The 23,279-nt window shown below is 42.7% G+C and overlaps 1 protein-coding gene across 3 annotated transcripts in view; it reads right to left on the reverse strand.

Annotated features, from left to right (window-relative positions):
- LOC117519254 (sex comb on midleg-like protein 2) overlaps nucleotides 1–23,279 on the reverse strand; it is a 71,961-nt gene that overhangs the window by 18,752 nt on the left and 29,930 nt on the right. For all 3 annotated transcript variants that reach the window (XM_034180573.1, XM_034180571.1, XM_034180572.1), the window contains exons 4-5: nucleotides 23,044–23,114; nucleotides 189–423 (exon numbers count right to left, since the gene is read on the reverse strand). In XM_034180573.1, coding sequence (XP_034036464.1) covers nucleotides 189–423; nucleotides 23,044–23,114 — 306 coding nt within the window. The remainder of the gene's footprint in view (nucleotides 1–188; nucleotides 424–23,043; nucleotides 23,115–23,279) is intronic.

Consider the following 23,279-nt stretch of genomic DNA (forward strand, 5'->3'; position numbering starts at 1 on the left):
CACAAGCATGACCCGTGTGAGACACATGGCACTTACAAACAAGGGTGTGGGCTATGATGACAATTAAAAAGATGAACTGAGCACTGATGTCTGTAATCTGAAGGCAGCATTTCTTTCACATCCACAACTGTTTTTGCAATAATTATTTCTGTAATTATTTTGATTTTGCCAAGTTTCAGCTTTCTTACCCAGTGGTGGCTGCAGCATGTCACCAGTCTTCTCACAGGTGCCAATAGGCTGGATATCAGAAGAGTCCACCAGTCTCCAGAAGTCATTACTGTTATCGCTTCCATCCAGACGGAGACGCAGACGAACCCCAGTTAAACCCATCACAGTAGCAATGCAAACTGAGGTGGAATTGCGGGGGTCATGTGCTTCGAGCTTCATTCCCACCTTGAAGTCATTGGAGGGTGGCACTCTGGCCTTCAAACACAGTGTCACAAGTACTGTTACTGGGAGTACTGTTCAAATTTACACAAATAAATCATTTATCAGAATACAACACCAACCAATAAGGAAAGGAAGTAATGGTTCAGAGATCTCACAGTTAGGCCTGTCATGATAACTATTACATTGACGTATAGTTTGACATATAAAGATGAACATGATAATTGTGCTGGCCATGATACATCACCTTTTACATGTGCATTTGTTTCCATAAAACAAAAGCATTTCAGTTCAAGTTGCGCTGCGTCTCCCTATCTCCTGCGTTCAGGAGGTGGGGTCAGCGCTGCTCTGTGTGTGGGAGGTGCCGCATCAATGAGCCAGCCAGTAGAAGAAATTGCATTATTTCATCCATAAAACTCGGAAGAATAAATCAAATTGATTAACATACCTTTTTCTTTTGAAATATGAACCTAAAAGCCAAAGTATGCTGATCCATGTTTGTACTGAATCACTGTCCCCTTATGAAATCAGACTGCTGCATGCACATTTAGGCAGACAACGCAAGAAACTAATTTAAAAAGTTGACCTTTATATGAATTGGTGTAAGATTTCATATGAGATCATCACAGAATAGACAGACTGCCTAGGAAGGTTTAAATTTGTATAGGGTGAGGTTTTATGAGATGCCGCCATTTGAGCAAATAAAACAAAATTGAGATTGAAAAAATATTGAAGGTGGTATGGGGCATAACAAAAAACAACAACAACGCACTGCACATTAAATTCATCCAACGTAAATGCAAAGAGATGTAATCCAATTAAAAATGTTTGCCAAAAAAAGAACGTTTACATTTACATGTTGTCCCACAGTGCTCCAGTGCCTGACTGAGCTCACCTCTCTCCTAATCACGAGATTAAAGTTACTGTATCTAAGATTTGAACACAGGAGCAAATGCGATAATGATCCAATATTAGTGTTTTTAACTTTTTAAAAATTATTTATGACCTATGCATAACATCAAATGACATGAAATGTAGGCCTAGCACAAAATAAAACATGAAATTTGCACCATATTGAACTTTAAAGGACATGTTGTACATTATATGACATCCCAGTTAGCAAGACAACAAAGTATTCATAACTATAAGTCTCTCCGTGCATATGCGGTAATAATTAGAGGTCTCTGATGTATTTCATTGTTAATTATCCCTCTAGCTGAGCAAGGTAATAGGTGCATTTCAGGAAAACATCTTACTCAGCAATTCTCAGCATGTGAGGTACATTTTAGAATAAGCAGAAACATTCATTTGAAAGTGATGACTCAGATTTACAGAGGCTGTACAGAGAGGAGACGACACGCTTCACCCCGAAACTCTTAACTTTTTCAGAGTCTGTCTGATTTTGGAACCTAATGTGTGCCGATGCTGCTGTCTGTGTCACAGGACACGGTTTTACTGCCTCTGTGAACATGGAAGTGGAATGCCTCCACAACGCTGTTTCTACGGACTGCCTGAAAACACAGATCTATTTCTTACATTGGAAAAATCAGAAGACGTTATTTTCAGGAGATAACAGACTTCTATCTAACGTGCCAGAATCGTGACAGAACCTGAGGAGCTGACAGTGAAACTGCAGTCAGACATTTATTTTCTGGCTGGCAAGCACGCACGACCCATGTGTGAGGACTTATGGTGGACCTGGACATGTTCTCTGGCTGGCGATCGCACGCGATCCATGTTTGGGGACTCTTTGGTGGAGCGGACTTTACATATTTAATCTTGGTAATCATTCTACAAGTGGGTGAGTGACCTGATCAGTTTTTCCCCTTTTGTACTGTGTTCTCCTCAGTAGTGCTGGTAGGCTTTGTTTGTATTTACTTTGAGAGAGTATGTTGAATTTTGGATCTTGATGCGTGTGGAGCAGCACACTGTTTCAACATCCATGTGGACCTCTCTTCTGTTTCTCAGGCTGTCTGATCACAGATGTATTTTTTAGATTTTTCACAGTTATGTTGATGACAACACTTCTAGGCATGCACAAAGCTGAGCATCCAACAGAAAAACTTTTTAACAGGCTGCATTTAAGATTAATGGCCATGCAGGCGCACTGTCTTGAGTAGCAGCTCCTTTTACCGTTATTGCTTCAAAATTAACGATTATCACTTAAAAACGAGTCATCATAACATGACATCACACTTATGTAAACTTCAAAATTAATTTGTGGTGTTGTTCTTAAAGTTAGCAGTTAAATTCCATTCAATCACCCTGGGACATTTTCCTCAAAGCTACATAAATACTGTCGGAAACACTCGGAAAAACGAGTACTTTGTTTTCGGGAATCTCCATAGCTGTTCTGTCAGTGTCTATGTGGCTCATCTGGAGCAAATTACCAAAGACCTCAGACTCGACACAATGCTGAATGTTTAAATATAAATCTCATCTGTTTACCACTGGCTTTAAATAGGTTATGAATTTTTAATTACCCGTCGAAACTGACTGCAAACCAAATTCCAATTTTTTTTGTCTTATTTTGATTACCTGCTTTTATGTATTGATCATTCAGTTTATGTGCTAATTTTGTTTAAGGTAAACCTTCTTTGAATTGCATCTGTGTATATGTGCTATACAAACTAATTGGCATTGCTTCAAATATTATTGTTATTTAAAAATCGAAGTAACTGCATCACAAATTCTACAAAAAAACCCCACACTATATGGGACTCAGATATGATGATATAAGACTTTAAAAATATTTACCTCCACCAACAAAGTTGGAGGAGGTTATGTTTTCACCCCTGTTAGTTTGTTTGTTTGTGACAGCCTGGAGCCCACAATTTTTCACATATCATTTGGATTTTTTTTTTTACCTGAAGATTCATATCCTGATAGGCAAGAAGTGATTCGATTTTCATAGGTCAAAGTCAGGAAAAATCTTGGAGAAATCCCTATCTTTATCATTGAACAAATATTCAAAAATTCATAACTCTGTCAAAAAAGATCACATTTTTGATCATATTTGAGAGTGTTATGTAAGAAGGCATCCTTTACTGATTGACAAAACTTGATCCGGATCTAATCCAGATTACAGATTTTTAGGCCATTTAAATTTAACACTGAAAACCCCATTTAATGTATATTTTATTATATCTTAATCAAACACGGCCCAATCATGCTCATATTTAAATGTGAGGTGCAGACTGGCACTCACTATTGCCTGACAAATTTTAAACCGGAACTGATCTGGATTGTGGATTTTGTGGACATTTGGATTTAATACTGAAAAGCCCATTTGGTGTACATTATACAATTATAGACTTTTGATGAGGTGTGCATAATCACAGGTACACTGAAATCAAAAGTCTATAACTGCTTTATTATATGGTAAAAAAGAAAATTGGGAGTTTGTCAAACATACTAAAACTGAAAAATCAATCTCAAGTTTCAACTCTTTATTATTACTGTCATACCGCACCAACTGACATCCCATCGATCGACTGGAGATGCCTGCTAAGTCCGTAACGCAGAGTCATCAGGCTTGTTTTCTTATAAAGTTCGCCATTCGCCTGTCTAGCTTCCGCGTAAAATCGACCAAGTACTCCGTCATGCATCCGTCTGTCATAAGTTTCAAAGTTGGGCGCATGTCCCTTTTCAGTGACGTACTTGCGAAACAGGTTGGCTGCTGACTGTGTATTTCTGCAGGTGTTCTTCGCATCTTTTTCGTGTAAAATTTGTTTTAAGTCAGCATCGCTGACGCAAACCTGTCTTCTACCATCTCGTCAACAAACTGACAGCCAAAGTAGGTGCTGTATCTCGTTATCTGACTGGTCGTTATTGATAGAAGGCGCCGCTCGATTAGCTAGCACTACGCTGCACGCGAGGTGTACTCGTTTCGCACGCGCAGTCTACACGGCTCCACCAGCGGTCACCTCGGCATGTGGTACAGCTCAGAAAGTGGCGAATGGGCCAATGAGAAGTTGGCAAAATCCCATACCATATAATAATTTGCATTATACCTCAATCAAAAATGCCCCAATCACTCTCATTTTTCTGTAATGAATTTACCTATACTACCAAAATTGGGTGGACGTTCCAATTTTATGCCTGTTTGTCTATCTTCCAGTTATCAGTCGGAAATCATGTGCCAAAAAGCAATGATGTCTGTCATGCATGATGGTTAGTAACCATTGCGCATAACAGAGATCACCAATGTTCTGTTAAAATTATCTGAAAAAGAATTCAGAAACTAACAAAAAAAAAAAAAAAATTGGAAAAAGCAAAAAAAAAAAAAAAAAAAAAAAAAAAAAAAAAAGACTGACAACACCACAACACCCTTGTTCACACTCCCCCAAACCAGGATAAGGAACACAAGTTGGAGCAGTTCAGCAGTCGGGTTTTCCTTTTGTAAACAGCTAGATATAGTTTGATTTCAGTTTGACCACATTCACAGTCAGAGGCCTTTCTAACCTTTGAACATAGTTTCTCTTAATTTCTGCAAAATCACCCATATCCTCCATATCAAAAAAACACAGTACTACTGTCTCTAAAAATGTGGGGCGGACAATACGTGTTTCTGATTGTCTGACATCGGACAAATTAAACACAGTTCACAATATCAGTGTGCATTCCCTCTATTATTAGAAAGACACAAGAAAGAAGAAAGACAAGAGAGAAGAAGAGGAGGAGGAGAAAGGCCGCGGTCCAGTCCAGGTCCAGCTGACGCGGCGGATCGGCGTCAGTTGTAACGGATCCGGTTTGGTTCAGAAGTTTTCTCCAAAATCATTGTGCTAAAAGCTGTTTACCAAAACACAACTACCACAAATGGCAAAAATGCGACCAAAAAGAATGTACTCTGCAGAACAAGTAGATGAACTGAAAGCAGCGATTGACAACTTAACTGCGGAAATCTCCACAGTTAAGAAGCAACAGATGGAGATCTTGAAGTTGGTTGGGGAGGTGAAAGAGTTGTGGCTCCGACATGAAGAGAAGGACAAGCACATCACGCTCTTGCAAAGGCAAGTCAATGATCTGGAGCAGTACACCAGAATAAACGATGTGATTATCTCAGGGATCCAGATTAAACCCCGCTCATACCCTCGAGGGGTGACTATCACCAACGGGGGAGAGCCAGATGAGCAAGATGTCAGCTCAACTGAGCAACAGGTTTCTGCGTTTTTACGCACAAAGGGAATCACTTTGAATTTAAATACCACTGACACATGCCACCCGCTTCCAAGGAAGAACAACGGTGACAAACCAACTGTTATGTTGAAATTTGTGAGCAGGAAGCACAAAATAGCTTTGGTTAAACAAGGTCCTAAATAAAAGGGATCAAATGTTTACATCAACGAGCACCTCACCAAAAAAAACGCAGAGATCGCAAAAATGGCTCGCTACCTGAGGAAACAAAAGAAAAAAAATGCAGAATACTTGGACATTGAACTATAAAGTGTTTATAAAATTAAATGGGGCACCTGAGGAGGCAAAGATACTTGTAATCAAGAGCATGGAGGAGCTGGAAACGTACAAATGAGTAAAATCAATAGGTAACAAATACATGAACAAGAATTCATCAATTGACAACTTTGACAGCTTAATTCAAAGGATCAATAATTATGACAATACAAAGTTATTTTCCTCTGATTACACTGATCTAAGCACACAGGATGTGGAATAAAATATAGACCCAGATAATAACTTTTTTCCTCAAGTGGAAGCAGTTGTCTCTATTACACTGAAGACCAGTTCAACAGGAATATACAAACAAATGGTGAACTCTCAATAATTCATTTGAACAGCAGAAGTCTATATGCTAACTTAGAACAACTCAAGGATTACTTGAAGCTATTCACTCATCGTTTCAACATTATAGCAATATCGGAAACATGGATAACAGAAAACAAAGGAGTAAATTTTGAACTGACAGGATATGAACTGACCTACATGAATAGGAAAGATAAAGCAGGAGGAGGAGGAGTGGCTTTGTTTGTGGACAAAAATCTCAAATATAGGATAATAGACAATATGACAATAACAGCTGACAATTTGCTGGAATGTATAACAATTGAAATTGATGTAGAGGGTGCCAAAAATATCATTGTTAGCTGTATATATAGAGCACCTGGTTCCAGTGTGGAGTTATTTAAAGAATGGCTAGAGGAAAAATTTCTAAAGAGAAAAAATAATTGAATCTATGTATGTTGAGATGTAAATATTGATCTGCTCAACCCAAATAACCACACTGCAACAGAAGAATTCATAAATATGATGTATATTCTGAACCTAATACCCAAAATAACTAAACCATCAAGAATCACCATCAATAGTGCTACTCTTAAAACTCTCTCAAAAATTCTTGAAAGGGTAGTTGTAAAACAGCTAACTGATCATCTGCAGAGGAATGGTCTATTTGAAGAGTTTCAGTCAGGATTTTAGAATTCATCATAGTACAGAAACAGCATTAGTGAAGGTTACAAATGATCTTCTTATGGCCTCGGACAGTGGACTCATCTCTGTGCTTGTTCTGTTAGACCTCAGTGCTGCTTTTGATACTGTTGACCATAAAATTTTATTACAGAGACGGTGGTTTGAATCATATTTGTCTAATAGATTACAATTTGTTCATGTAAATGGGGAATCTTCTTCACAGACTAAAGTTAATTATGGAGTTCCACAAGGTTCTGTGCTAGGACCAATTTTATTCACTTTATACATGCTTCCCTTAGGCAGTATTATTAGACGGTATTGCTTAAATTTTCATTGTTACACAGATGATACCCAGCTTTATCTATCCATGAAGCCAGAGGACACACACCAATTAGCTAAACTGCAGGATTGTCTTACAGACAAAGACATGGATGACCTCTAATTTCCTGCTTTTAAACTCAGATAAAACTGAAGTTATTGTACTTGGCCCCACAAATCTTAGAAACATGGTGTCTAACCAGATCCTTACTCTGGATGGCATTACCCTGACCTCTAGTAATACTGTGAGAAATCTTGGAGTCATTTTTGATCAGGATATGTCATTCAAAGCGCATATTAAACAAATATGTAGGACTGCTTTTTTGCATTTACGCAATATCTCTAAAATCAGAAAGGTCTTGTCTCAGAGTGATGCTGAAAAACTAATTCATGCATTTATTTCCTCTAGGCTGGACTATTGTAATTCATTATTATCAGGTTGTCCTAAAAGTTCCCTAAAAAGCCTTCAGTTAATTCAAAATGCTGCAGCTAGAGTACTGACGGGGACTAGAAGGAGAGAGCATATCTCACCCATATTGGCCTCTCTTCATTGGCTTCCTGTTAATTCTAGAATAGAATTTAAAATTCTTCTTCTTACTTATAAGGTTTTGAATAATCAGGTCCCATCTTATCTTAGGGACCTCGTAGTACCATATCACCCCAATAAAGCGCTTCGCTCTCAGACTGCAGGCTTACTTGTAGTTCCTAGGGTTTGTAAGAGTAGAATGGGAGGCAGAGCCTTCAGCTTTCAGGCTCCTCTCCTGTGGAACCAGCTCCCAATTCAGATCAGGGAGACAGACACCCTCTCTACTTTTAAGATTAGGCTTAAAACCTTCCTTTTTGCTAAAGTTTATAGTTAGGGCTGGATCAGGTGACCCTGAACCATCCCTTAGTTATGCTGCTATAGACGTAGACTGCTGGGGGGTTCCCATGATGCACTGTTTCTTTCTCTTTTTGCTCTGTATGCACCACTCTACATTTAATCATTAGTGATCGATCTCTGCTCCCCTCCACAGCATGTCTTTTTCCTGGTTCTCTCCCTCAGCCCCAACCAGTCCCAGCAGAAGACTGCCCCTCCCTGAGCCTGGTTCTGCTGGAGGTTTCATCCTGTTAAAGGGAGTTTTTCCTTCCCACTGTAGCCAAGTGCTTGCTCACAGGGGGTCGTTTTGACCGTTGGGGTTTTACATAATTATTGTATGGCCTTGCCTTACAATATAAAGCACCTTGGGGCAACTGTTTGTTGTGATTTGGCGCTATATAAAAAAATTGATTGATTGATTGATTGATTCTTATTGACAATATTTTTACCAACGATCTGAGCAGTGGTACAATGAGTGGGCTTCTATTAAATGACATCAGCGATCATCTACCAGTATTCACTATAACAAAGCAAATTACCAAAAACAGTAATTTGGACAAAAAGGAATTTTACAAGCGTGAGTGATCTATAGAAAACATGAATGCACTAAAAAATGATTTAATGAAGCAAGACTGGAATGCAGTATATGAAACATGGGATACAGATCAGGCATATGAATATTTTTTAGAAACATTTATTTGTATGACTGTCCTTTCAAACACATCACTAGGTGAACTAAAGAATTGGAGAACCCGTGGATTATGTTAGGAATTGTAAAAGCATGTAAAAAGAAAAATAGATTATATCAAAAATGTATCAGGAAAAGAACTGAAGAGGCAGAAATAAGATACAAACAATATAAAAACAAATTAACTACTATAATGAGAAACAGCAAGAGAGAATATTATACAAAATTAATAGATAAGAACAAGGGAAACACAAAGGGACTGTGGAATATGTTGAATACTATTATTAAGAGCAAAGATAATCTTGATAACTACCCAAAATATTTTATTGAAAAAGGAAATGAAATTAATACGGAGGAGGCAGCCAATAGCTTTAATAGATTTTTTTCTAATGTTGGTTCTGATTTGGCTGCAAAAATCCCTGAACTGAAGAAGGGAGAAAGGCAGCTAGGACAGCTAATAGAAAGAAATCCTCACTCTATGTTTCTACAACCAGTGGGTGAATTTGAAATTATAGGTGTTGTTAGAAAATTTCAAAATAAAATGTCAACAGACTACAATGATTTGGATATGACCCTGATTAAAGATGTAATTAATTTAATTTTAAAACCGTTAGTTCACATTTTCAATTTATCGGTTCCAAACAGTATGAAGATTGCCAAGGTCATACCGCTGTTTAAATCTGGCGATAAGCATCATTTCACCAAATATAGACCAGTATCTTTATTACCACAATTTTCAAAAATTAAAGAAAAACTGTATTGCAACAGACTGGATAAATGTATCGATAAACATCAATTATTACATGATAGTCAATATGGTATCAGGCAAAATAGATCCATAGCACTTGCTTTAATGGATTCTACTGAAGAAATAACACATTGCATTGATGAAAATGAAATAATTGCAGGGCTGTTTTTGGATATAAAAAAAAGCATTTGATACCATAAATCATGATATATTATTGTGTAATTTAGAGAGGTATGGGATAAGGGGGGTGGCATTACAATGGGTAAGGAACTACTTAGGAAATAGGAAACAGTTTGTGAAGCTGGATGATTTCTGTTCTTTGTGTGTGGACATGGTGTGCGGTATCCCACAGGGGGCATTATTGGGCCCTAAGTTATTTATTTTATATATCAATGACCTGTGTAATGTGTCTCATGTTTTCAAATCAGTCTTATTTGCTGATGACACAAATTTGTTTAGTGCAAATCACAACTTGAGAGAGTTAACCAGTCACATTATGATAGAATTTGGTAAGTTAGGACAGTGGTTTACAGAAAATAAATTATCATTAAATCTGAACAAAACAAAAATCATGTTTTTTGGAAAATGTACAGAGACAGAAGAGGTCAAACTTAAAATACAAGGTGTTGAAATTGAAAGAGTAAAAGAAAATAAATTTCTTGGAGTCATAATTGATGAGAAACTAAATTGGAAGAGTCATATAAAACATATACAAAATAAAGTCTCAAAAAGTCTGGCAGTTTTATATAAAGCAAGATATATGTTAGATAAAAATCATTAAAAACCTTATACTGTTCACTAATATTACCACATTTTAATTACTTTGCTGAGGTATGGGGCTAATAATTACAAAACTGCTCTAAAACTAATAATGTTTGCAAATAGGGCAATAAGAATAATCAGTGATGCTGGATACAGAGACCACACAAATCCATTATTCATTGAAACAAAAATAGTAAAAATGCATGATTTAATAGAGTTTCAAACTCTTCAGATATTGTTTAAAGCTAAAAATAAACAATTACCTGTAACTATTCAGAGTCTGTTTATTGCAGGGGTGGTGGCCAAGTGGTTAATGCGCTTGGTTTCAGTGCAGAAGGTTCCAGGTTCAAATCCCACCCCTGCCACATTTCTCCATGTAATGTGGAGTTGCGTCAGGAAGGGCATCCGGCGTAAAACCTGTGCCAATTCAACATGCAGATCCACCTTGGATTTGCTGTGGCGACCCCGAGTGCAAAACAAGGGAGCAGCCGAAGGGACTTACTATTCAGAGTCTGTTTATTGAAAGGGAAAATCAATATAATCTGAGAGGTTTGTACTGTTTTCAAATTCCAAAATTTCGTACAACATTAAAAAGATTTTGTATTTCTGTGAGTGGAGTAAAAACATGGAATAAATTGAATCAAGAACTTAAACAATGCCAAACAATTCATCAGTTTAAAAAAAAATTAAAAGAAAAAATTTTTTCCAAGTATGTTACCGAAGAGATTAGAAGGTTCACAGCTGAAACTTTGAAGCAGCTTTTGAACGAAGCTGAAAGATGTTTTTGTCATTTAAGGACAGATTTGTAAAGAGGGGTGGGGTTATAAAAGTGATTCATTTCTTCCCACTCCTATTCAGACATGCATTTTTTATTCTTTTTTTTCTGTATTGTTTTATATTGGAAAGATATGGTGAATGTGATGTGATGTTTTGACGACAGATACAATGTTCAATATTTGTTTGTGTCTGAATAAAAATACATTCATTCATATTAGAGGTTATTTCACAATAAATATAAATAACCTTCTTATTGGTTAATAAGGTCATAAAAGTGTTTTTCTTCTTATCCTGTCTGTTTAATACAACCCCTGGCAAAAATTATGGAATCACCGGCCTCGGAGGATGTTCATTTAGTTGTTTAATTTTGTAGGAAAAAAAGCAGATCACAGACATGACACAAAACTAAAGTCATTTCAAATGGCAACTTTCTGGCTTTAAGAAACACTATAAGAAATAAGGAAAAAAAATTGTGGCAGTCAGTAACGGTTACATTTTTAGACCAAGCAGAGGGAAAAAAATATGGAATCACTCAATTCTGAGGAAAAAATTATGGAATCATGAAAAACAAAAGAACGCTCCAACACATCACTAGTTTTTTGTTGCACCACCTCTGGCTTTTATAACAGCTTGCAGTCTCTGAGGCATGGACTTAACGAGGAACAAACAGTACTCTTCATCAATCTGGCTCCAACTTTCTCTGACTGCTGTTGCCAGATCAGCTTTGCAGGTTGGAGCCTTGTCATGGACCATTTTCTTCAACTTCCACCAAAGATTTTCAATTGGATTAAGATCCGGACTATTTGCAGGCCATGACATTGACCCTATGTGTCTTTTTGCAAGGAATGTTTTCACAGTTTTTGCTCTATGGCAAGATGCATTATCATCTTGAAAAATGATTTTATCATCCCCAAACATCCTTTCAATTGATGGGGTAACAAAAGTGTCCAAAATATCAACATAAACTTGTGCACCTCCACCTCCAATCACACACTCGTGCAGCTCCTGTCTAACCACTTATCTGGTTGGGGTGTGAAGCGAAGCCGTCGCTGATGACACCAAACGCCAATCCCACAGATAAGGCAACACCACAGGAAAACGGCTGCAAAGAAGTTCAGACTATAAGTCAGTGTTAAGTTCAGCAGAGAAGTTACCTCTAAGGTAACTGCTTTCTCGGCGGGGAGGTGGAGTGGCAGTCCAGCCTTTATGGTGATGGTGATGTGGATGAGTGACAGCTGGTGCTGATGACGAGTGACAGCTGTCACTCCCGGTTGCTATGACGCTCTCTCGAAGCCCGCACTTCAAGCAGGGCGCCATCTGGTGGTGGTGGGCCAGCAGTACCTCCTCTTCAGCGGCCCACATAACAGGACCCCCCCCTCAATGGGCGCCTCCTGGCGCCCGACCAGACTTGTCCGGGTGACGCCGGTAGAAGTCGGCCAGGAGGGCCAGGTCCAGGATGAAGCTCCTCTTCACCCAGGAGCGTTCTTCGGGTCCATACCCCTCCCAGTCCACCAAATACTGGAACCCCCGGCCCTTCCGACGGACATCCAGGAGCCGGCACACTGTCCAAGCCGGCTCCCCGTCGATGATCCGGGCAGGAGGCGGCGCCGGTCCGGGGGTACAGAGGGGTGAAACGTGGTGAGGATTGATGCGTGACACATGGAAAACCAGGTGAATCCGCAGCGAAGCTGGCAGCTTCAGCTTCACTGGGGCGGGACTGAGGACTTTGAGTATGGTGAAAGGCCCAATGTATCTGTCCTTCAACTTCTGGGATTCCACTTGCAGGGGAATGTCTTTTGTGGAAAGCCAAACCTCCTGCCCAGGCTGATACGTAGGGGCCGGGGCACGCCGGCGGTCTGCATGGTTCTTGGCCCTCGTCCGGGCTTTGAGCAGGGCAGAGCGGGCGGTACGCCACACCCGACGGCACCTCCTCAGATGAGCCTGGACCGAGGGCACCCCGACCTCTCCCTCCACTAGCGGGAACAATGGGGGCTGGTACCCCAAACACACCTCAAATGGGGAGAGGCCGGTAGCAGATGATACTTGGCTGTTGTAAGCGTACTCGATCCAGGCCAAATGGTTGCTCCAGGCCGTCGGGTGGGCGGAGGTTACGCAGCGGAGGGCCTGCTCCAATTCCTGGTTCGCCCGCTCTGCCTGTCCGTTCGTCTGAGGATGGTACCCGGACGAGAGACTCACGGTGGCCCCCAGTTCCTTGCAGAAATTCCTCCAGACCTGAGAGGAGAACTGAGGACCACGGTCTGAGACAATATCCGATGGAATCCAATGCAGACGCACGACGTGGTGGACCAGGAGGTCTGCAGTCTCCTGGGCCGTCGGGAGCTTCGGGAGGGCCACGAAGTGGGCCACCTTGGAGAACCGGTCCACTATCGTGAGGATGGTAGTCATGCCCTGGGACGGAGGGAGGCCCGTGACAAAGTCCAGGCCGATGTGAGACCAGGGGCAATGAGGCACGGGCAGAGGCTGGAGGAGGCCTTGGGCCTTGTGGTGGTCGGCTTTGCCCCTGGCGCAGGTGGTGCAGGCCTGGACATACTCCCAGACGTCGGCTTCCATAGACGCCCACCAGAAGCGCTGCCAGACTACTGCCATGGTCCTTCACGCCCCTGGATGACAGGAGAGCTTGGAACCGTGACAGAAGTCTAGGACCGCAGCCCTGGCCTCTGGTGGGACGTACAACTTGTCCTTCGGACCTGTCCCCGGGTCCCGGCTCCGTGTCAGGGCCTCCCGGACGGTCTTCTCCACGTCACAGGTGAGGGTGGCCACAACAGTGGACTCGGGGATGATGGTTTCCATTGGGTCTGATAGCTCGGTCTTGACCTCCTCTTCGTGCACCCGGGACAGGGCGACAGATTGTTGGTTCTTCATCCCGGGACGGTAGGTGATCCGAAAGTCAAAACGCCCGAAGAACAGTGACCAGCGGGCTTGCCTGGGGTTCAGACGCCTGGCGGTTCGAATGTACTCCAGGTTCCGATGGTCCGTGAAAACCGTAAATGGTACCGATGATCCCTCCAACAGGTGTCTCCACTGCCGATGTCATAGTTCCTTTCAGCTGGGGTCAACCTGCGGGAAAAGTAGGCACACGGATGGAGAACCTTGTCGGACTCCCCGCTCTGGATAGCACGGCTCCTATCCCTGAGTCAGAGGCGTCCACTTCAACTATAAACTGGCGATTGGGATCGGGCTGCACCAGAACTGGTGCAGTCGAGAACCGGCGTTTCAACTCCCTAAATGCGGCTTCGCACCGATCCGACCAGGTGAAGGGGACTTTTGTGGAGGTCAGGGCTGTCAGGGGGCTAACTACCTGACTGTAGCCCTTGATGAACCTCCGGTAGAAATTTGCAAAACCGAGGAACTGTTGCAGTTTCCTACGGTTTGTTGGTTGGGCCAGTCTCTCACTGCCGCAACCTTGGCCGGATCAGGGGCGACGGAGTTGGAGGAGATTATGAACCCCAGGAAGGACAAAGAAGTGTGGTGGAACTCGCACTTCTCGCCCTTCACAAACAGCCGGTTCTCCAACAACCGCTGCAGGACCTGACGTACATGCTTGACATGGGTCTCAGGATCTGGAGAAAAGATGAGTATATCGTCCAGATATACGAAGATAAACCGATGCAGGAAGTCCCGCAAAACGTCATTAACCAATGCTTGGAACATCGCGGGCGCACTGGTGAGGCCGAACGGCATGACCAGGTACTCAAAGTGACCTAATGGGGTGTTAAATGCCGTCTTCCACTCGTCTCCCTCCCGGATCCGAACCAGGTGATAAGCATTCCTGAGATCCAGTTTAGTGAAAATTTGGGCTCCATGCAAGGGCGTGAACACTGAATCCAACAGAGGTAACGGGTATCGGTTGCGAACCGTGATCTCGTTCAGCCCTCTGTAATCAAGGCATGGACGGAGTCCGCCGTCCTTCTTCCCCACAAAAAAGAAACCAGCACCCATCGGGGAGGTGGAGTTCCGGATCAACCGGGCAGCTAACGAGTCTCGGATGTAGGTCTCCATTGATTCGCGTTCCGGACGTGAGAGGTTGTACAGCCTGCTGGACGGGTACTCAGCGCCCGGTATCAAATCAATGGCACAATCGTACGGACGGTGCGGGGGCAGCGTGAGTGCCAGATCCTTGCTGAAGACGTCAGCAAGGTCATGGTACTCGGCTGGCACCGCCGCCAGATTGGGGGGGACTAAAACCTCCTCCTTAGCTGTCACACTGGGTGGAACCGAGGATCCTAAACACTCCCGGTGGCAGGTTTTGCTCCACTGAACAACAACCCCAGATGGCCAATCAATCTGGGGATTGTGTTTTAACACTCATGGAAAACCCAAAATCACTCGGGAGGTAGAAGGTGTTACATAAAATCAATCTCCTCCCTGTGATTTCCAGACACAACCAATGTCACTGGCTGTGTCTGGTGTGTGATTAGTGCAAGAAGGGTGCCATCTAGTGCCCGCACCGACAATGGTGACGGTAAGGCCACTAGAGGGAGCCCAACCTCCTTTGCCCATCTGCTATCCAGCAGTCTCTGACCCCGTGTCCACCAGTGCTGGGGCGTGAAGGGTTAGATCCCCAGTCAGGATCGTGACTGGCATGCGTGCACATTTTCGGGGTTTCCCCGCTTGGGTATTGTGACCCACCCTTAGCCCAGTCTCTAAGGACGAGTGCTGCTGTACTGACCGTTTGGGGCATTTTTTCTGTGTGTGCTCGATTGAGCTGCAGAGAAAACACTCCCCACGGACCAGCCTCCTTTGTCTCTGATCTGATCGCCTTTTGGCCCTCCTCGTCTCTCTAACAACGTCAGCAGGGGGAGCTGTCGTCACGTGGAGTGCCCTGGCTATGGAGCGTGGGGAAGACGGCTCCCTTTCGGACCCGGGAGGAAGAGGAACGGCTTGTGCCTGACCATGCCCTTCGTCTCGCTCCCGTCAGTGTTCTGTTAATCGGTTGTCTAACCGTATAACCAGGTCGATAAGCCCGTCTAAATCCCGCGGCTCGTCCTTCGCCACCAGGTGCTTCTTAAGGACCAGAGACTGTCCGTTTACGAAGGCGGTGCGGAGCGCAACATCATTCCAGCCGGCTCGCGATGCGGAAGTCGACTGCATACTTCGCTGCGCTCCGACACCCCTGTCTTATCGACAGCAGCACGCTTGAAGCGGTCTCACCTCTATGAGGGTGGTCGAACACCTGTCGGAACTCCCTCACAAACCCAGCATATGTCGTTAGGAGCCGTGAATTCTGCTCCCAGAGCGCCGTAGCCCAGGCGCGTGCCTCTCCTCGAAGCAAATTTATAACGTAAGCCACCCAGCTAGCATCTGACGCGTACACAACGGGACGCTGTGAAAAGACGAGCGAGCACTGCATCAAGAAGTCCGCGCACGTCTCGACACAGCCTCCGTACGGCTCCGGAGGGCTTATGTATGCTTCAGGGGAAGGTGGGGGGGTTCATTGAACGACCAGTGGAATGTCTGTTTCTGGCAATCGGTCAGCAGGAGGAGGTGCTGCAGCAGCGCCCTGAGTATGCGCTTCCACCTGGGTGGTGAGAGCCTCCATCCTTCGATTGAGAATAATGCTCTGCTCGGTAACTAAGTCCAACCGAGCAGTAAAAGCGGTTAAGATGTGCTGCAGCTCTTAACACGCCTCATGCTGGCGCCTACGCACCTCGCTCTTCCATTGGCTGTTCAAGCGATGGGTGACGCCCCTCGGGATCCATGATGCTGGCCGAGAAATCCTGTTGTGAAAGTGTAGGAACACGGACCCACAACAGGGGGCGTAAATGAACGGGCAATGGATAAGCCAAACAGTAACAATTTAATGTTGTAAATTGTGCACAACGGAATACAGACAATAACAAGTTTGGAACTACAGTCAATTACACGTTGAGTGACGTGTGGGCAGGCTTGAGGAGAGGAGACGCCCGTCCAGAACCGAGCCGGATCCCACACGGCCCTCACCGCCAACGGATCTGAAGAACACCGGAGCCGCCAAGTCCTGGGTCCCAAGGTGGCCACCGTCTCCAGCTGTCAGACCCGGCACTGCTGGCAGAGAACAAAAACAGCACAGATGAGTGTGAGTACGCACACTCAGTAATCCCACAGTCTGTGTTCCTTTGGGAGGGAGCACCTCCACCTCCAATCACACACTCGTGCAGCTCCTGTCTAACCACTTATCTGGTTGGGGTGTGAAGCGAAGCCGTCGCTGATCACACCAAACACCAATCCCATAGATAAGGCAACACCACAGGAAAACGGCTGCAAAGAAGTTCAGACTATAAGTCAGTGTTAAGTTCAGCAGAGAAGTTACCTCTAAGGTAGCTGCTTTCTCGGTGGGGAGGTGGAGTGGCAGTCCAGCCTTTATGGTGATGGTGATGTGGATGAGTGACAGCTGGTGCTGATGACGAGTGACAGCTGTCACTCCCGGTTGCTATGACGCCCTCTCGTGCTTGAAGCCCGCACTTCAAGCAGGGCGCCATCTGGTGGTGGTGGGCCAGCAGTACCTCCTCTTCAGCGGCCCACATAACAGTCATCTTTATAAATCTCACTGGAACGGCACCAAACAAAAGTTCCAGCATCATCACCTTGCCCAATGCAGATTCGAGAGTCATCACTCAATATGACTTTCATCCAGTCATCCACAGTCTACGATTGCTTTTCCTTAGCCCATTGTAACCTTGTTTTTTCTGTTTGGGTGTTAATGATGGCTTTCGTTTAGCTTTTCTGTATGTAAATCTTATTTCCTTTAGGCGGTTTCTTACAGTTCAGTCACAGACGTTGACTCCAGTTTCCTCCCATTCGTTCCTCATTTGTTTTGTTGTGCATTTTCGATTTTTGAGACATATTGCTTTAGTTTTCTGTCTTGACGCTTTGATGTCTTCCTTGGTCTACCAGTATGTTTGCCTTTAACAACCTTCCCATGTTTGTATTTGGTCCAGAGTTTAGACACAGCTGACTGTGAACAACCAACATCTTTTGCAACATTGCGTGATGATTTACCCTCTTTTAAGAGTTTGATAATCCTCTCCTTTGTTTCAATTGACATCTCTCGTGTTGGAGCCATGATTCATGTCAGTCCACTTGGTGCAACAGCTCTCCAAGGTGTGATCACTCCTTTTTAGATGCAGACTAACGAGCATATCTGATTTGATGCAGGTGTTAGTTTTGGGGATGAAAATTTACAGGGTGAGTCCATAATTTATTCCCTCTGCTTGGTCTAAAAAAGTAACCGTTACTGACTGCCACAATTATTTTTCCTGATTTCTTATAGTGTTTCTTAAAGCTAGAAAGTTGCCATTTGAAATGACTTTAGTTTTGTGTCATGTCTGTGATCTGCTTTTTTTTACAAAATTAAACAACTGAATGAACATCCTCCGAGGCCGGTGATTCCATAATTATTGCCAAGGGTTGTAATAACAATAATACGCGTAATTTCCCTTCAAATGCTCTGGCTTCCCTCACTTCCACATGAAATTAATTGAAATGGTGACTCCAAATTGACTGTAGGTGTAAGTGCGAATATGACTGAATTTGTGTCTCTATAACCCCTCGCTCACACTGGGCCTCATGTATCAACGTGCGTACGGCGATATTTGAGCGTATATGGGGTGTACTCCAAAACGGCTGCGCTACTTGGCATTTATCATCATATGGTCATTGGCGTACGCTGCGCTGAAAATATACACCAGGTCGAGAGGTGGCATAAATTATACACCAAAATGAACCAGCGCTGGAATCCACATAAAAATGAAAATGATCAACATGATAAACAGTGCATTATACAAATCAATGCACATGTTACATAAATAACACTTTCCTGATTATACTACATAATAATTAATAAAAATCTTGCTTTTGTGGGATTGTTGGTCTTGAGCACGATCCGTGGCCACAGTGCTGACCGCAAAGAAAGCGCTGCTCACCTTTTTCTCCACAGCCTGGAGCCAGAGCAGCGCTGAGCTTATCTTTATGTGGTGTGATCGTTTTAGACAATGAAATTGATCATTACAACTGTAGTGTTGTCATTCCCTTCGCCCGTGCTGCAATCAGGTTGTGTCGTCTCCATTCGTTTGTCACAATAAAATAAATAAAGAAATACATTTTAAGAATAAAGAAATCCGAAAAATTAGGCGTGTCTTATTAATTGAGCGAGCAAATATCCACATGTCAAGAATTATTGACATGTGAAAAGAGAATACAGTGGTCCCTCGCTACAACGCGGTTCACCTTTCGCGGCCTCGTCGTTTCGTGGATTTCTTTAGTCCAATTTTGCATGCTTTTTTTTTTTTTTACAGTGTTCTGTGGTCTGCGTGTCTGTTTATAAGAATCTTCTTGCCCACAAGAAAAAAGAGCGCCAACAACTACTCATAACTGTGTTTGTCACTCGGAAAAAGACACCTGCAGCCAGGTGTGAGTGGAAAAGGCGCGGCGTCAGGACGCAGAGGCGCGATCTGTGAAATACTGGTCAGTCACTATTAATAATTTCTTATGTGTCCAACCTCGTAAATTCGTCTCAAACAAATGTTTGGGCCTGAAAACAGTTTGGTCTTATTTTTCTACTAAGGTTTGAACTTTGAGAGTGTTTACACACGAGAGAAAAGTGAGAAAATGTTCATGCCTGATTGAGAAAGTGTATAAAGTGGTTTTACAGCTTTGAAACGTCTATAATAATTATAAAAAATAATGCTGACTACATCGCAGTTTCGCGTATTATGGGCTATTTTTTAGAACGTAACTCCCGCGATAAACGAGGGACCACTGTAACACTTTTTTGATTATACTACAAAACAATTAATACGACGGCCGCTTTTGACGCTCTATTGGCACGCGTCGTGATTGGTGGAGTTCTTTTTCTTTGCCGTCTTCCTGGCTTCCATGTCGTAAAATGAGGGTGTGTCTGAAGCGGAGTCTGAATATTTATGGGCGTGTTCATTATAATTACGATTGTTTTCACCCGCCGCATTTATCAAGGTCACGTCAGGCGTACACCGGAAATGGGCAGGTGCACACTGCTTGATACATGTCACGGCATCTTTGGTGTACTTCAAATTTACACTGTAAATTTACGCCACAAGTGTGCAACTTTGATACATGAGGCCCACTGCCTCCGGTGTTACCGCTGTGGGGTATGGATGCAGGCAACGCAGAGAATCCAAGTCATTAAAAAGATATAAACCTCTCTCACTGGCCATGGAGCTCTGCGGCTGTGGTTACCGAGACCCTGCGGCATGCGGACTTTTCCGCAAGAAGTCTATCCTTGCGGGCTGGTGGAGCCCGCCGCATCAAAACAGGAAGTGTTTCCATGCCTGCTCCCATAGAAATGTTGGAGCAGTCTCTGGACCTGTTGCTGGAGTTGGCTGCACCTCCGCACAGCGGACAGGGGGGCAGAGTGAGTGGCCCGCTGCGGCGCTTACCGAGCACGTAGACTCAGTAAGCGCATCCGAGGCAGTCAGAGCGAGGCCTTAATGTGTCAACACTGTGACAGACTGGCAGCCTGTACACAGGGTATATCACACCTCTTAGCCAATGATTACTGGGATAGATAGGCTCCAGACCCTCGCAACCGTTAACTGGAATTACTGGGTAAAGAAAATGAATGAATGGATAAATAATAGTAAGTAAGTCCCTTCGGCTGCTCCCTTGTTTGCACTCGGGGTCGCCACAGCAAATCTAAGGTGGATCTGCATGTTGAATTGGCACAAGTTTTACGCCGGATGCCCTTCCTGACGCAACTCCACATTACATGGAGAAATGTGGCAGGGGTGGGATTTGAACCCGGAACCTTCTGAACTGAAACCAAGCGCATTAACCACTTGGCCACCACCCCCTATGATGGATAAATAATAATCATTGTAATGAATATATTTTTAATAATGAAAACACTGTTCAATCATTAATCACTCTATATAATAATAGCCAAACAGCCTCTATGTGCATGTATGCGTGCGTGCATGCATGTGTGTGGCTTCGATCAAGGAGAAACTGGGGAGAGCTGACATTTGTCGTTTGGTATGCTTATGTATTTTGAGCCAAGGATTAATGGTGCGAAAACAGAAAGTTGATAGGACTAATATTTTTGGAGAAATGAGCAATATTAGCTAACAATAGTGAACAATGGATGTTCTGTCTGCTCTGGAGAGCAGTTTCAGTGACTCATCCACCCTCGCTGTGTGAGGGGAGAGATTCCGCAGATCGTTTCTCCCGGCTGCTGTTAGACTGTACAATGAACAATGCTAGTACTGTGGTAACCATAGCAACCAGGACAATAATTATGTCATTACCTGCTGTATTTATTAGGTGCAATAATTTAACTTATGGTGCAAACTTAAGTCACTTTACCTACTATATTTTAACCTGTCCATATTGTAAATATCAGAGTAACTTATCGTACATTTCACACTGAAGTCACTTTATCTGATCACTTTTACATCCCGACAGTGCAGCACTGAACGGAATAATGGTAGCCTTAGCGTTACCCGGCACTCAGTGCTTTTTTTAGTTCTTGTTTTTTTAAGAGATACTTGTCTGTTTTATTGCATGCCCTTCTATTCTTACTGTTCTATGCTGCGATGTGACACTGAAATTTCCCCACTGAGGGATGAATAAAGGCTTTTCTTATCTTTATCTTATCTTATCTTGTGCTGCACTGCAACATGGGAGTTCAAGATTGTGGGGATTTAAATATTATTGTGGTGGCTCATGTACGTTTTACAGTGTTGTTAGTATTATTGATTTATTGTGTTTTTATAGTTCAATTGATTGTCAGTTTAGTTAAGTGTCATGTTGCCACAACATCAAGGAGTACCAAAGACTGAGGGGTTTTTGAATGCATGGCAGAACTGTTGAATTGTTAAGCCTATACACTGGATTGGTGTTAATGTGATGACTGATCAGGATCAATGGCTTAAAAAAAAAAAAAACATGATCAGGACATCCCTATTATTTACAGCATCAAACTCTGGCTTTAATCCAGAGCATACAGTATTTCAACATTTCTATGTTTACCAATGTAATTTTATTTTGGAGGGCTGCTGCCACACCAAATGCATCCCAGCTTCATGTCCTTGCAAATGGTTTGTCCGCACCAGCGAACACACCACAGAAAAGTCATTATTCCACTTTGAAGGCTTCAAATTGGATATGAAGAAATACTGATTAGCATTTTTGTAGAATTTGCTAACAGCATAAAAACAACACGATTCTACTTAAAAATGTAACATTAAATGAAAATTATTGCTGGAAGATGTCAAATGCAAAAGAAAGTTAAGGATAAAGTAAAGCAAAAATGAAAGAACAGGGCCCAGTTTCATAAAGCCTTCTAATCTTGTTTAGTTGAATAAACTCACTTAGTTGACTCATTTTTTTTTATGTTCATATTACCCGACTAAAGTTTTTAGCCTGGTACAGATGAGGCTAATCTTATTTTTAGTTGACAAAACTTCAGTGTCTTACTTCAAAAATGGCAGCTATCATGTACCACCACTTGATGGAACACTCAAGAGCACCCCTTCATTGTTCGAATTCCTCTAAAGAGAGCTTCCTCCACTTTTGTCATGATGTGTTTGTGATAGTACTCACATTAGCCACTGGGCGTCACTGTTACGCTGAGCAGTGTTGTGTGCACAGAAAGGCTTGACAGAAGTGTAGAAGAAGAAATGCTCGGCTAAGGGCTAAGCATGTTATTCTGCAGTTCGTATGTGTCCGCAAATGTTAATAGAGCCAGTTAATGAAACAAAGGCTGGATAGTTCATGACAACTACCAACCCTGAAGTCAACGAAACTCTTGTGCAATGGAGGCGTTTCTTGGCAATGGTGCTTGCAAAGCCCCTATGCCTGTAAAAATCATTGACTACCGTAAGACGGCTAATCTACAAGTATAGCCGTTGATGTGAAATGGAAATTAGATGGATAATGTTGGGAAACTAACTGTAGTGGATTAAGAAAGTTTAATAGACTAAAAGATCAGACTGCTTTATGAACGGTCAATATCATTGTTGAATAGTCTAATCTATAATTATTTGATATTTAAATGTAGTGCCCTTAATAAATGTTTCAAAAGCGCAAAAATTCAGGGGGACCTACCTGACGAAAACAGCTTGGTGGAGCCGGTATAGCTGATGTTTCTCTAAGATATTCTTCCCAGCAGAAAGGATCTGAAAAGAAAACAAAGAAATTTAAATGGTTTATTTTCTGTGAATGTGCAACCTTTTAAAAAATAAATAAAACATGATATACAATCCTGCTGATGAATTTCACCTGTAACAGTATATTACAGAACTTATCAATTAATTTAGGTAATATTACCTAAATTAATAGCC

Source organism: Thalassophryne amazonica, chromosome 10, assembly GCF_902500255.1.
Source record: "Thalassophryne amazonica chromosome 10, fThaAma1.1, whole genome shotgun sequence".
NCBI classification, from domain to species: Eukaryota; Metazoa; Chordata; class Actinopteri; order Batrachoidiformes; family Batrachoididae; genus Thalassophryne; species Thalassophryne amazonica.